Below are 15,973 nucleotides of genomic sequence, written 5' to 3' on the forward strand. Positions count from 1 at the left end.
AACGGCAACATTGGATATACAGTGTATCGAAAACCAACTCACACTGACAGATACCTACATGCAGATTCACACCACCATCCTGCACAATTGAATTCAGTCATAAAAACTCTGACTATAAGATCTGAACGACTAACAGACGAAGAACACAAGAAAGAAGAAATGCAGAAAGTTACAAAAGTGTTAAAAAACAACGGCTTTTCCACACACAGAATCGAAAAGGCACGAAGACCACAAAAAACAACAAAAGAAATAAAAGAAGACGAAAAACCGATTGCCAAAACCACTCTACCGTATATTAAAGGCACAACAGAGAAGATAAGCAGGGTCCTGAGAAAACACAAAATAGAGACTGTCTTCAACACCGACAGAAAAATCGCAAACATATTACCATCTGCCAAGACAAAGATTCCCCTAGAAAACCAAGGAGTATACAAAATTCCCTGTGGAGAATGCGATAGAGCCTATATTGGACAGACAAATAGAAGGATCCAAGTAAGACAAGAAGAACACCGCAATGCCATCGAACGAAAAGAAACGACGTCATCCCTAGCCCAGCATTCTTTAGCTACAGGACACAAAATTGACCTCAAACATACGGTAATGTTAGCGAATGTCGAAAACAAGAGAAAACGAATTATCAGAGAAGCAATAGAAATAGAAAAACAAGAAAATAATTTAAATTCTCGAGACGATGCCCAAAGATTGCCAAAAAAATGGAAAACAATTATCCCGAAGAATAACGCAAGAACGGAATCGACCAAGACCCCGCCCACTGACCTGCGCACCGGACCAATTACAAGAGCGCGCGCAACACGCAGTAACTACAAAAGCCAGCTGCCTAACACCCGTAGCGTCACTTCCACTCGAACATCGACAAGAAGCAGACCATCCAGAGAGACTTGAAAATGGCAAGTGAGATCTTGCCGAAACGTCGTCAAAATGGTTTTTATCAAAACCAACAACATTTAACGCGGAGTCAAACCCGGAATACCATTGATATAACATACAGCTCCCGCGGAAATATCAAAACTAACATATATACTAACTAATCTGCAAGAAAGACTCTAATGAGTATCAATTGTTTCGCCTAACGTTTTCGCCAAAGAGAATTAATTTGGCTTCTTCAGGTCTGAAAGAGAATAAATTATAATTAGCTACCATATATTATCTATTAAAAACATTATTGATCTTACCGTAACTTAGAATTGTAGAGTTAGAATGTTAAAAAACTTTGCTAGTAACAACATAGTGGTGTTTTTTGTTACTATGTGCAAAAAAAGTTTTTTTAACGTTGGAAATGTATGGTAGCTTTGAACTTAAAACGCAAAGGTTTATCCAAGGTTAATTGAAAAACCCAATGTAACTACATTTAAAAGGAGGTAATTCTTTGAATTGTCGGCAATAACTAAATTTTTGATTGTTAGAAAGTTTAAATGTGAGGTTCTGTTTTAACGAGAACGCATGTGCTGACAATTCAAGTAGTTCTTTTGAATCTTTATGTCGTTAAGGTTCATTGGTAAAACCGTATGAAATTAAATCCCAGTATAGGGAAATATTATTTTAGAAACATTGTTTTAGATTTAAGTGAAATGTCCTGTACGACGGGGTGTTAAGGTTACAGATACTATTGTAGCTTTTGTAGACACTGCGAAATACGTCAAGCTGATGCAAAGGCGAAGTCTCCATCAGGGTAGGCTATCTAGCGCATACAGGACGTTTCAAATGAGCCCCTGTATGACTTGTGCTAGTTTACCTGGGGCAATTTTCACATCTTAATCCGGCTATGCCCTTTGTATTGTAATCTAGGTACTGTGAGATGACTTCACTGTGAACCTCAATCAAAGCTCTTTTATGAACTTTTCCAAAGATCTACCAAATTCTACAACTATATTAATTACATACTACATTCAGTTATTAACATTAGTAATTATTAGTACAATGACTAACTTACTTACCTTCCCAAATAATTTTCCTGCCCTTGGGGCACCAGCAAACAAAAAAATTGAATTTGTGTTCCTGCCACGGCCCACTTTGTAACCTAAAATTAAATTGTTACGATTAATTATATTTTGAAATACATGATAAAAAATTAAATGCTTTTTAGATATTTAACTTAATACAATTACTTCAAACGTTTTTTGAAGGTTTTCTAATGTATTACAAGATATGACACGTTTTTATTTCCACCATCGATATTTACATTGGCCTCTCAGTATGGGGACTAACTTACTCAGTGGCGTTACAACCTTGCGTGGATTTTAGCCTACTTGAAATTTCTGCTTGACATTAACATGCCTCCATTTAAAAAAAAAATATTTAAAAATCCTTTGTAAAAGGTATATAATTAAAATACCCAATAGGGCTACATCACAAAACGTTTTCGGAATTTATATTCCATTATCAGTGTGTCTAAGTGTACATGTTTTGAGCCACTAAATATTTGAGCATAAAACAAGTATGGACTAAATATATTGAAGATCTTTTCATGGACACAAGAACGGAACCAACAGAAATTGATAACGAGGAAGCTCCAATAATATTAAAATCTAAAGTCCAACATGCTATGAATAACTTAAAATCTGGCAGAGCCCCTGGGTCAGATGAAGTTCAGATCGAGCTGAATAAACTTATGGACGAAGACAATTTAAGTGCAATAACTATACTCTTTAACAACATATACAAATCTTTGATCAAATAAAAGGCAGATATCGAGCACAGTTTATAATTAAATCTTGCCCTAAAGATTTAATTATAAACTGTGATCGATATCTGCCTTTTATTTTATCAAAGTTCATTTATTCGAGCATTCAATCTTATATCAATATACAAATCTGGTGAGATACCTACAAAATGGCTGCTATCGACCTTTGATCCGCTACCAAAAACCAAGAACCCCTGTAATGACTATAGATTAATCAGCTTAATGTCACCCTTATTAAAAACATTTTTAAATATTATACATGCAAGAATATTCAGAAAGTGCGAAGTGGATATGAGTAATAGACAGTTTGGCTTTCGTAACGGCTTCGGAACAGTGGAAGTTCTGTATAGTTTCACAACTCTTGACCAAAAATGTCGAGACCAACAAAAAGATCTTTTCGTTGGCAAAGGGGCAAAGTCATTACAAGGATCCAGATAAAAAATGAAGATATTGAGCAAGTGGACAAAAGGAAATACTTAGGAATATGGATTACGGAAGATCTGAATCCGAAATCAGAACTTCGCTTAATCAAGAAGAAATAGAGCAATCAAGAACAGCCTTTTTAAAAATGAAGAAATTTCTGAGTAACCAAAGACTCTTTTTGCAAATCCGATATCGGATGGTAAAATGTTATACCCACTCTATTCTTCTTTATGGTGTCAAAGCCTGGACTGTTAATATTGACTTAATGAGAAAACTGGAAGCTTTTGAGATATGGCTTTTTAGGAGAATTTTGAAGATACCATGGACCGATCATATATTACGAACGAAATGGTGTTGCATAGAATGGGAAGAGACAGAGAACTTTTGACCACCATTAAAAAGCGAAAGGCAGCATAATTAGGGCACATACTTAGAAATCATAGGTACGAGTTGTTGCAGCTGATTATGAAGGTTAAAATCGAAGGAAAAAGGGGTCCTGGTAGACGACAAATATCCTGAACGCTCTTAAGAAAAGCAGAAGATAGAGACGAATTTGCAATGGTTAGAGCCAACCTTTATTAGCGGAGACGGCACTAGAAGAAGAGAAGAAATATTAGGGTAAAAACCCGTTAAACGTTTTTAATTTGTTGATAGCAACAGCAACTGTTGCTATCAACAAGTCCTCGTAGACACTTTGTCTCAGGAACTGCAACCTCCAGTGGAGTCTTATGTTACCATGTAATCAATTCCAATTGTAAATTAAACATCATAGTGTATAAGATCCAATAATGTAACTTAAATTCAAATTAAAAACATTTAACGGGCTTTTACCCAAATATTTAGTGGCTCAAAACATGTACACTTATACACACTGATGGTGGAATATATATTCCGAAAACATTTTGTGATGTAGCCCGATTGGGTATATTAATTATATACCTTTTATAAAGGATTTTTCAATAAATTTGTCGTGATACGTGGTATACAGCCAGCTACAGGAACTTAGTTTCCTTGTGGATGCCACTATTTCTTTCTGTCCTGGGCAATCTCCATCTAATTCTCCGGCCCATAGCTTTACGGTTTTCTGCTATATTATCTCGCCACACGAGTCAAGGTCGACCACGTAGTCTTCTTCCAATTGGGACTTCTTCTAGTACTAATCTTACGATTCTTTCGTCTTCTGAGGTGTCCTTCCACTGTAGTTTTCTGGACTTTATTTCTGGTATTAGGTTAACGTCTGCTTATAGTTCTTTCAGGTTTTTGTTAATTATTATCCTATATTATCCTGTTGACCCATGAAGCATCGGCCCAAAGATCTTCGTTGGGATTTTTTTTTTTCAAACACGTAGTCGCTCTTCGTTTGGCTTTTCTATCATCTGCATCTCGCTAGCATAGAGACATATACCGTATTATCTCCAGATTATTTATTCATGCCTGTAAACTTACCATTGTATTATCTCCCCAACATGATAATTGTCTTCATGCCAACCAGTATTAACTCAATATTTTTTCAAAAAATTGAAGCGCCAAAAAATTACAAATACAGTAAAATTTAATATCAATTATACCTATTAAATAGTATCCATCACATATTTAAAGAAAAAGAAATAAAAATTATATTTAAAATGTATTTTTTTCTTTTAAACTGCTCTCTTTTAAAATTTCAATTTTGTGAGTTAATACAGTTTAGCTCTGAGGTTTTTCTATATGAGTCTTGTTAGTTGTTTTAATTTTATAAAATTCTGATTTTGGATTCCAGAGCTATATTAAATAATTATTGTGAAAATACTTCTCCCTGTTTTAACATATTATTTATTTTAAATGTCTTCGAATATTGTGGTCCAACTCTCACTTTACATCTGTCCATACGCATCCGTATAAGATTGACTAGTCTCTGGGTAAGCCAAGTTCTTTTATAGCTGTCTACAATCTTACCCTATGTTACTCTTTCAAAGAACATTTAATGAAGCTAACGATCAAGCTCTCAGCATCTTTCCAATATCTGTTTTAAAGTGAATATCTGGTCAATAGTAGAGCGGCCCGTCTGTATTGATAATCCCAAATGACTTCTGTGAATTTTTTAGTTTTCAATCATATTAAATATAAAAATTAACTTACCTAAATAATCATAGGTATAAGGACTATGCTTCTGTGAAATAATTCTGTAATCCGAATTTGAGTCTAATGACTGATTAATGATGGCACCTTCAAAATAAAGGAATATTCATTTATGATTACATCATTTATTAAATATTGCACATACCGTTCCAGTTTATTTTACCAGGAGCTCCTAGTAAAACTGAAGAAGTTTCCTAAAAATATTTTAGATGTATTTTAATATTTCTATTATTATTTTTGCCGTTAGATGTGAAGTCGGCTTGCGTATTTATATTCTTCTATGACTTTATATCATTTTTCATTAATTTTTTTGACACCTCACTTATTTATATCCAAGAATTTTTATTCTAAATAAAGGCATTCTACGCACTTTTATTTTAATTGCCAAACATCCAATGCCGTATACCGCGACTGCTAAAGGAAGCAGGTCGAATATTTCGCGAGATTTACATCGGATAAAAAAAATGACAAGCACATGTTCAATATTTTTCAAAAATCTATCAAATAACACCCCTTGTGTTATTGTGTGGGACACGATACAACTTTGAAATCTTAAATATGAAACTCTATTCTTTTATTGCATATTTGGAGTCCTGATCCCTTTCAGCCATGTTGGATATAATTTTACCCATTAATTTGAATGCATATATAATTCTACAGGAATATGTAACTTACACCAGTTTAAAGAAATTTACATTCCATAAGTATTAAACTTTTGCATTTTGAACCTAGATGGCGTAAGGATGGTTTTATTCCAAAAGAAAATTAATGTCAAAAGCAATTGGCCGCAATTGCATTGTTCGTAAGGGGTAAGTGTACTTGTTTCTTCAAATATCAGTTTGAATAAAACTAAATCGCGGTTTATGTTTCAGTGCAATGTTGAAAGTAGTGTTACTTCTTACTAATTGTGAATATATTTTATTGAAATTTTATTTTTTTCAAATATAGAAGTGTACCTTAAATTGGATGGGCACAATTGTACCCAAAATGAACCAAAGTGTTATTTTTATTTTCAGAGTAAAATGCCTCCAATAAAATATTTAATGGAGAAGGAACTGCTAGAAGAGCTAGAAAAACTGTCCGACGTAGAAGGATGTGTTAATGAAGACAGTGATTGCGAAATACATATAAGACAGAGAATTGGCCATATGATAGACTATGTCTCAAATAATCAAAACGAAGGGGAGGATGAGGAAAAAGAAGAGGATAATGAAAAAGAAAAGGAGGATAATGAAAACTGTTCTGAGAAATATCCAGTTACATATTATCTGAGATATTTCCCCGAAAGTTTAGTTGAAAATTTCGTTCAATACATACCTATGTATGCTTTGCACACTGGAATTAAGAAATTTGTACCATGTAACCTACCTCTGGAGAAATACTAACATAATGGCTGAAATCTGTGTTTATTGCACTTCCAAAGAACCAGGAGCCAAAAAATGCGAAGATTACCATAGTATAAGCCTCATGAGTCATCTCCTAAAATTTTCATAAGAGAATCTACAAACATGTAAAAGACAAATTTACTCCAACCAGTTTGGGTTCACAAATGCTGTTGGTACTAGAGAGGCTTTGTTCTTAGTACAAATCTTATTCCAGAGATGCAGAGACGTCAACTGCGACGTATACGCATGTCTGGTTGATTACGAGAATCGAGTGCAGCACCTTAAGATGAAGCAAATACTAAAAGAAACAGGAAGTAACAACCAAAATCTGAAAATAATTAGAAATCTTTATTGGAATCAGACAGCAAATCTCAAATTATCTTTTCTGATGGAATTGTAGTAACTAGATTGTTAGGTAACAAGCCAGTAATAAAAAAAACAAACAAAAAAACGTGGGGTTTGGGGTCCTGTTTGTTGTCATTCGATAGATTTTTGAAAAATAATAATCAAGTTTTTTTGACAAGTGAAGAAAAACATTAGAAGAAAATGTAACGTAAAATATAAAAACGAATGGACACTTAACAGAAAAAATAATAAAATAACTACACAACAGATGAAATGACAACCTTCCATGGAGGTATCAATCCTCCAATAAACAAACCGAATTGCTTAGAGAGTGGAAGAGAAAAAAGAAGAAAAGGAAGAGGAAGAAGAGGAAGAAGAAGAAGAAGGAGAAAGAGAAGAAGAAGAAGAAGAATAAGAAGAAGAAGCAGAAGGAGAATAAACGTCCACTACATAGTAATAAAACTATCTAGATATGGCAAAATACATGTTGTATAAAATAATAAATATTTAATACTTACTCCGTTATAAAATAAATCAAATCCAGCTTGTCCATAATCACTATCCAAATACTTCGTGTTACTTATAGAGTTTTCAGGATCTAAATTGTACAGCAAAAGAAAAGTTTATTAAACATCATTTAAGAAGTAAAAAAATGATAATAAATTACTTTTACAAAGATGACCAAAAGGTTTAAAAGTATAAATTCTCTATACAGTAGACTTCCTCTTACCGGTTCCGCATTAACAGGCCGTCGTATTAACCGGCAACTCCCCCTTTCTATTGTTCCGCGTACGAGACGATCATCAAGCGCCGCCCGTTTGATTATTAGCATAGCTTGTGTCATCCCTTAGTCGTGGACTAATACGCACCCTGATGCGCATCGCCCCGCCTTTGAACATCTATATATTTTCCTATTGGCCGAGAGATCTGAAAATGCTATATAAATATTAATATACTTATAAATATGGGACATTTTTCAGCTCTCGGATCAGTCGAGTCTCGGCTCCCAAATAGGGCCTCTGCACCCTGAGAGTCCGATGTCGGGGCGCTGCTCCAGTTCTACGAACATTTTAGACTCTGTGGCTGGGCCTTGCCCACCTCCTAAACCGAGTTTCATTTATTTCCTGTGTAAGAAATACCTAAGGTGGAAGATACGCAAAGGGTACTTCGAATAGACTGGTCGAAGGCCCTCTGTAAGGCACATGGTGATATGGCGCCCAACATGGGGCACGAGCCTACGACCCAGGCTCCCACCGAGCTCAGCTAAAGCTCCCACAGCAGCAGCAGCTAATGGTATTATCGACCAATTTTGCAGTTCCTGACACTGTCCAGTGTCGGAGGTTTCAGCGATCGAGAAGTCACCCAATCCACCAGTTCCAGAAGCTACTGAGGCCCCCGGAGTAGCTGCGGAGTCACTCCCTGCCCTACTGCATGTGGTAGATACACCACGTAGGCACAGGCATACCCCCTACTAAGAAACCGGCTGGCAAATTACTATAGGTTACTGATGAGCTAGAGGAGGACGAAGTCGTTGAAGTCGAAGGTGCTGTGATGGAAGACGGTACATGCAGAAGAAGAAGATGACCACCAGAAGCTGCTGTGCAGTGTGGTGAATGAGGTACAGACTTTATTTTCAATATTTTCATAAACTTTTTTCATAAACCTTCATAAATCTTTTTTAAACTTTTGTTTCATAACTTTTTATAAACTTTTTTAAACTTGTTATAAATTTTTTTCAACATTTTCATAAATATTTGTCTAGGGTTACATTTCTGGTACTATACTAATGTAATTTTATTGTATTTTGTATTCTATTTGTATAAATATGTTGTTTTAAATAAATTTCTTTCCAGCCATAGAGTCTTCGGAGGGAGGGGGATGTCATCCTGGTGCCTTAGTCGTGGACTAATACGCACCCGGATGCGCATCGCCTCGCCTTTGAACATCTTTATATTTTTCTATTGGCCGAGAGATCTGAAAATGCCATATAAATATTAATATACTTATAAATATGCGACATTTTTCAGCTCTCGGATCAGGCTAGTCTCGGCTCCCAAATAGGGTCTCTGCACCCTGGGAGTCCGATATCGGGGCGCTGCTCCAGTTCTACGAACATTTTAAACTCTGTGGCTGGGCCTTGCCTACCTCCTAAACCGAGTTTCATTTATTTCTTGTGTAAGAAATACCTAAGGTGGAAGATACGCAGAGGGTACTTCGAATAGACTGGTCGAAGGCCCTCTGTAAGGCACCGTGAGAGTGTATAAGTGGCCATATTTTGACAAGCCCTTACATCCCATATGGTGATACCTGAAGGGGCACACCGCAAACCTATTAGCAGCCCGATTCTAAGGGAAAAGGCCTTATGTATACACAGCAAAATTATAGACGGAGGCGAATTTATTGCAAATGAAGGTAGGCTGACTCGCTGGAAGGCACGTCACGGAGTTAATTATGCACACGTAAGTGGAAAAAAAAATATTCGCGGACGCTTCAGGTGCAACTGATTTTACCTCCAAGTTTGTAGAAATTAGAAAAATGGAAAAATTTAAACCCGAACAAGTATATAACATGGATGAGACGGGTCTAAATTTTAAAATACTTTCAGAAAAAACATTTTTGTGACATAATGTGACAAGCTTGGTGCAACCGATGGATCAAGGGGTGATTGAAAGCTTGAAAAGACGATACAGACGTAAATTACTGTCCAAAATTTTACAATGCGCAGAAAGTGAAGATCTCAATTTTATTGATATCATCAAAAAAATTAACTTAAAGGACGTAATTTACATGTTAGCTTCCGCCTTCCTAGAAATTCCTGCTTCTAATTTCGTTACGTATTGGCGAAAACTTTGGACCAGCATTAAGGAACTTATTGAGTGTCAACGATCACACGAAGAATATTGGACTACCACCACTCTTTAAGATCTCCAAATGTTATTCGAAAATGTCCAATTGCAGGCCGAAGATATTGAAGAATGGATGAACTGTGACGAGGAACTTGAAAACGAATTTTTGACAGACGACGAAATAATTACACTAGCAACACATAAAGAGCCAGCCCTATGAAAATGAGGTGACTGATGATAATGATTTTGACGGAGAGTTCGGCCACACTGGAGCGAGGGCTGCAATGGAGGCGGCATTGAAGTATATTGAACAATAATCTAGGTTATTTTCAATAGATTTTTACAAAATGAAGAGATATAGCTTTTAAAAATTCACTTAATGTCAAGAAACAGAAGAAAGGTACCAATTTTTTTAAAACAAGTGTAAAATATTTAAATATGTATATATGTACATAGAAATAAATTGTATTGTATTGTATTTTTTACTGTATACTCCGTGATCTTTACTAATATACACCTTCCTATACATTTGTTTGATATAAATATGTATGTATGTACTTGATTTTTCTCATGAAAATGCCTGCACATCGCATTAACTGGCTATTTGGTCAACCGGCCAGGCTCTGTTTCCGAGGTGGCCGGATAAGAGGGTGTCTACTGTAGTTCTTTACAACACATACGTAATTTACAATTATTTGCTGTAATAAAAAGTTTACCCTCATTTGTTAAAAGCTTCAGTTCGGAAAATCCCCCTCTAGTTACCGAAGAGTTTCTGTGCAAAATGCAGGATCCCTTTAAAATGTAATTTAAAAATTGTCCCGCTCCCACAGGAACTGCTTTTCTTGGAGCACACGCCTATAAAACTTGAAATTAAAATTATTTACGAACAGTTGGTGTATTACTTACAATAAAAGATTTGCCAAATTCATCATCGCCATCAAGGGAAGAACCAAACAAATTACCATTAAAAGTGTATTTGTTACCTAAAAGAATTTAGTTATATATATCGTACTATAATTTACCCAAAACGTTTTAATTTGGCACTAAATTTAATTCTTGTATATTAAGAATATTGGACGAAATACGAACAGAACAAATAGAAAATTTTGGTTCAATAGCCATAAAGTGGTTTGTAAAAATAATGAATTGCTGTATCCGTACATTACAAATCCCCACAATCTGAAAAAAGGCCAGAATGGTTGTCATCTTAAAAACAAGGAAGGATCGGGCAGATAGAAAGAGTTTTAGATGTTTTTTTTTTGTCTTACCTTTTTAAGAAGTTCGTACGAATGATATTGAATGAGGTCGCTGAATTTATGAAGACCAAAATTATTCTAGAATAAGCAGAGTTCATACCCAAAAAGTCCTGCTGTAGCCGAACGCATAACTTTACCCAAAACATTGAAGATGGTTTTAAGCGAAGAGATAATAGACCTAACTGTCGCCTATAATACGGTTAATCGTTAACGGTTTCTAGTAAAACTACAAACGATTTCTGACTCAAAAGTACATGAAATGATTTTTCAAGATCAAATGCTCTAAGGACCAAAAAAATGGTTTTCTATAGGAAAGTGTCCACGCGCCGATTGTATATACCAATGACCAACTCATAAACCAACAATTTATTGACACTGATAATAAAGCTGTAGCAGTTCAGGGAGAACTTTCATGAAGTCGAAGAACAACAGACAAATATCACGAATAGATTTCACAGTATACTATGATTGATTCTTTGAAATCCAATCCCAGAAAAATACAGATTTGTGTTTTCCATCATATCAACAAGCTTGTTTGAAGAAAGGTGGAGGTTAAATGGCTTGGGCAGACTCTGGTATACATTAATACCTTAGCATACGTCTAGATAGAACTCTGTGTTCTACTCTGAACATTTTAAAGAGGTCAAGAAAAAAGTAAGCGCATTCACACACTCTCTACACTTTTGCCTTAGCATTGTGTTTGGCCGCCGCCGAATTCAGAGTACCACTATAGGCAAACTTTGCTTTCACATTGACAAGAGAGTTATTAAATTTTGCTAGTAAAGGAAATTAGCTACAAAATATCTTCACAGCCAAACTTTCTTTTCTTCTTTTATTGGTATCATTACCCTGGATGTGCCTTTGATTCTCTGGCTAGTTTCTTTTATTCAGATCTTTTCCTCCATTGTCTTACATTTATATGTTTAGGTCATCCTTTACGCATTCAACAATCTTGTTCTGAATCTTCATTTTTTCGTCTTCCTATCGGCTTCCATTGTAATATTTTCTTTGTTGAATTTGTATTATTTTAATTCTAAACATGTTTTAACTATACCATTCTCTGACTTAACAAATCTTGCAATATCGTGGTGTCCATTTAATTTATTAATTTTGTCATCTCTCCTAATTCTCCACAGTCCATCTTCTTCTTGTTCCGGGCCAAATACTTTTCTCGGAATCTTTTACTCGAATGTCTTGCTTGCGCTTCACCTTCCTGTATTGTTATCCAGGTCTTATAGTTATAGGTTACTACGGATCTAATCAATGTTCTGTAGATAGTGATTTTGATTCTTTCGTCTAATAATTTTGATGCCATTTGTTTTCTATTAACATAGTTTGTACGATTTCTACTGGCATACGTGCATTCAGTTTATTACTAACGAAATTATTTTGATTACTTTCTTTGCCAAGCTCATTGCTACAGAATGGGGAACAAGGAAATCCAAATATTATGTTATGCAGACGACGCCGCATTAATCGCCGAGACAGAAGACGAACTCCAAAGATTAACACACAACTTCGATACGACAGCCAAGAAATACAATATGATAATATCAGCAGAAAAAACCAAATGTATGACATCTAAATACTAACTACGAAGTAAAATTGAAATTGATGGGAAGATAATAAAGCAGGAAGCAAGGTTTAGATATCTGGAAATAGATATAACTAGTTACGGAGATATTGAAGACGAAGTACAACAATAAAGCTTAAAAGCAAGTAAAGCGGCGGGATCTCTTAATGACACAATCTGCAAAAACAAACACCTAAGAGAAGACACAAAAACAAGAATCTATAAAACAGCAATTGGTTCTGTATTAACATACACGGCTGAGACGAGACCTGACACATCTAAAACGAGACGACTACTAGAAACAACAGAGATGAAAATACTCTGACGAATATTAGAGAAAAGTCCGTTGGATAGGATGAGAAGCGATAACATAAGAAAAGTATGCAATATAGAAGACATAATTGGATGGGTGGAAAAACGGAAACAGGAGTGTAACGAACACATTAGTTGAATGGCAGAGGATAGGATAGTACGAATAGCACGAGATAAGTCACCAAAAATGGACGAAGAAATATTGGTAGATCACGAAAAAGATGGTGCGACAATTTAAACAGTTTAGAAGGCTTATATTGAAGAAGAAACAGGCTTTAAAGCCTACATACAAGAAGGAAGAAGAAGAAGAAGATTGACTTCACATTGAAGAAGATTGAAGATATTGAATTCACATTGATGTGAAAAAGGAGAGTCTGAGTCGACCTTAAGATTGCCCAAAAACCAACATTTGCGACACGATTAAAGCATGAATTTGAACACAAATACACATCAAAATCTGTATTAAACGGACATCTGACTGGAGTGCCCGAGAAATGCGCAGACAAAAAACAGATACCAGCTCAGAATCATAAGATTGGCAAGCACCAGTCAACAAATACCTTGATGCTGTTTCTTAACTCTAGATTCTGTGGCATGGAACGGTTAACTAAAAAGGTCAGTGAAAAAAATAACTAATATAAAATAAAAGATAGATCTGGATGAAATATTGGCCTAAATAAAAAGTCACACAATGTATCTGTGATACAATAAGTTAAAGTGTTGATGATATATATAGGAAATCAATAATTTTTTGGCATTAGATTGATAATAAACTTACCACCAGCTTTAATGTGATATTTGACACATCCATCATTCCTTAAAATATCACATGCAAATATTCTACCCCCAGTCCTTTTACTAAATTTGGGAGCACCTACTATCACCCTAAAAATATTACTATTTCAAAAATTGCCGTAAGAACTATTCTCAATGGAGAATAGTTCTTACGGCACAGAACAGAACGCAAGCGCTGACAAGGCTAAAACAGAACCTTACTTTTAAACTATCTAAAAATCAAAAATTTAGTTATTGCCGACAATTCAAAGAATTACGTCCTTTTAAATGTAGTTACATTGGGTTTTTCGATTAACCTTGGGTAAGCCTTTACGTGTCAAGTTCAAAGCTACCATACATTTCAAACCTTACAAAAAACTTTTTTTTGCACATAGTAACAAAAAAACACCACTATGTTACTAGCTAAGTTTTTTAATATTCTAACTCTACAATTCTAAGTTACGGTAAGATCAATAATGTTTTAATAGATAATATATGGTAGCTGATTATAATTTATTCTCTTTCAGCCCTGAAGAAGCCAAATTAATTCTCTTTGGCGAAAACGTTCGGCGAAACAATTGATACACATTAGAGTCTTTCTTGCAGATTTCCCCAATATTTAAGAGTTTACTATTTAACTAATCTGCAAAGATTAAATTTCTTTTCTATATATATATATATATATATATATATATATATATATATATATATATATATATATATATATATATACAAATTAAGGATCACTCAGAAGAGTGGTGGGTTTTTCGGTCAAAAGGTGGAGAAAAAAGACAAAGTTGATGGCTACTTCATCTATTTATTGAAGACATTTCGCTTTCTTAATCAGAAAGCATCATCAGTTCATCTAAAAAGAACAATATGAAAAAACCACACAAGCATGGAAAAGTTGTTACATATGTTACCTTAAAAAGATATGTAGCAGTCAGTGATATTAAAGTTGTAAAGACACTTAAGTAAATGGACATTATACGATTACGATGTATAAACAATAAATTGAACTAATAAGTTAACAATTTGTTCAAACTAAGCACAGCAAAAAGAACATGTGGTTTTGTTTTTATATAAAAAATGTATAAGTAAAAAACATTGAAAAAGAGAATGAAAAACTAAGAAAATCCTAGATGCACTTCCAACAATACCGCAATAGTTATGATTTGATTTTAACTTTAGGTAGCATTATTATATTAATTAATATTGAAATTGAATAATTTAATGTATAATGAAATTACCACTCCTGGCTTCTTGAATGCTGCCGGTAAAATGGTGTTTTATTAAGACAACCACGCCACCAACAAAAAAGACAGTAGAACCTTGAGGTCATTAATTATGACAGAACAGCAAGGTGAAATACCAACCCTAATAATAGAGCGGTTTATTTAAATGAGAAGATGATTTTGGGTGACAACCTGCTTGTAAGGAACCAATAAATGAAAGGAAAGGTGGTTAGTAATACCAAATTTCCCTCATTGATCGGCTAAGAAAAAAAAAACAAACAAGTGAAGTCAAACCTAAACCTCATATAAAAATCGTCAATATATATATATATATATATATATATATATATATATATATATATATATATATATATATATATATATATATATACATAAAGTGAGGACTATATACTAGGATTTCTAATCCTAGTAGTCCTTAGTATTTTTATGAAAAGTTTACTTACAATGGTAGAGATCCTTTTTGCAACAATAAAGAATATCCAAAATAAGATCCTTCAACTCTGTCATCATAATTTACCTTAATATTCACTACGTTTGTAATATCAAAATTGATCGCGTTTGTAAAAAATCCACCAAAAATTAAACTAACAATAGGTATAATACAATACATTTTACAAAAGTTCATCATTTTGTAATAAAAATATTATTATAGGCACTAAAAATGTTTTTTAACTGCTGGTATACGTATTCCCAGAAATAAAGTGTTAGACTAGGACAAAAGCGATAAGAATTTAGCGTTTTATTTTGTTTTATTAATAATACAGGAAAACCGTTTTTTTTTTCTTTATCTAGTCATTTTTTCTGTGTACGATCACCACATACGCACCACAAAAACAAATTATTTTAAATTTGTTTCCTATTTTTAGTCCAAATTATTTATCTTGATATATAGTGAGGAGATATATTTTAATACGTTGTGTCAGGGCTCTTTTACCATTTAACAAAAAACGCTTCAAAGTAGTATTTGTGGTTGCCCTTGAGGAA

General features: G+C 34.3%; 1 protein-coding gene across 3 annotated transcripts in view; it reads right to left on the minus strand.

Annotated features, from left to right (window-relative positions):
- LOC140440076 (integrin alpha-PS3-like) overlaps positions 1-15,685 on the minus strand; it is a 91,734-nt gene extending 76,049 nt beyond the window's left edge. For all 3 annotated transcript variants that reach the window (XR_011950780.1, XM_072530345.1, XM_072530346.1), the window contains exons 1-8: positions 15,433-15,685; positions 13,738-13,844; positions 10,725-10,801; positions 10,535-10,673; positions 7,491-7,570; positions 5,388-5,436; positions 5,243-5,329; positions 1,956-2,038 (exon numbers count right to left, since the gene is read on the minus strand). Coding sequence is in view for 2 of the 3 variants with exons in the window: in XM_072530345.1 (XP_072386446.1) it covers positions 1,956-2,038; positions 5,243-5,329; positions 5,388-5,436; positions 7,491-7,570; positions 10,535-10,673; positions 10,725-10,801; positions 13,738-13,844; positions 15,433-15,617 (807 nt within the window). In the remaining variant the exon portion in view is untranslated. The remainder of the gene's footprint in view (positions 1-1,955; positions 2,039-5,242; positions 5,330-5,387; positions 5,437-7,490; positions 7,571-10,534; positions 10,674-10,724; positions 10,802-13,737; positions 13,845-15,432) is intronic.
- Positions 15,686-15,973: the final 288 nt, after the last annotated feature.

This window comes from Diabrotica undecimpunctata, chromosome 4 (genome assembly GCF_040954645.1).
Source record: "Diabrotica undecimpunctata isolate CICGRU chromosome 4, icDiaUnde3, whole genome shotgun sequence".
In the NCBI taxonomy this organism is placed as follows: domain Eukaryota; kingdom Metazoa; phylum Arthropoda; class Insecta; order Coleoptera; family Chrysomelidae; genus Diabrotica; species Diabrotica undecimpunctata.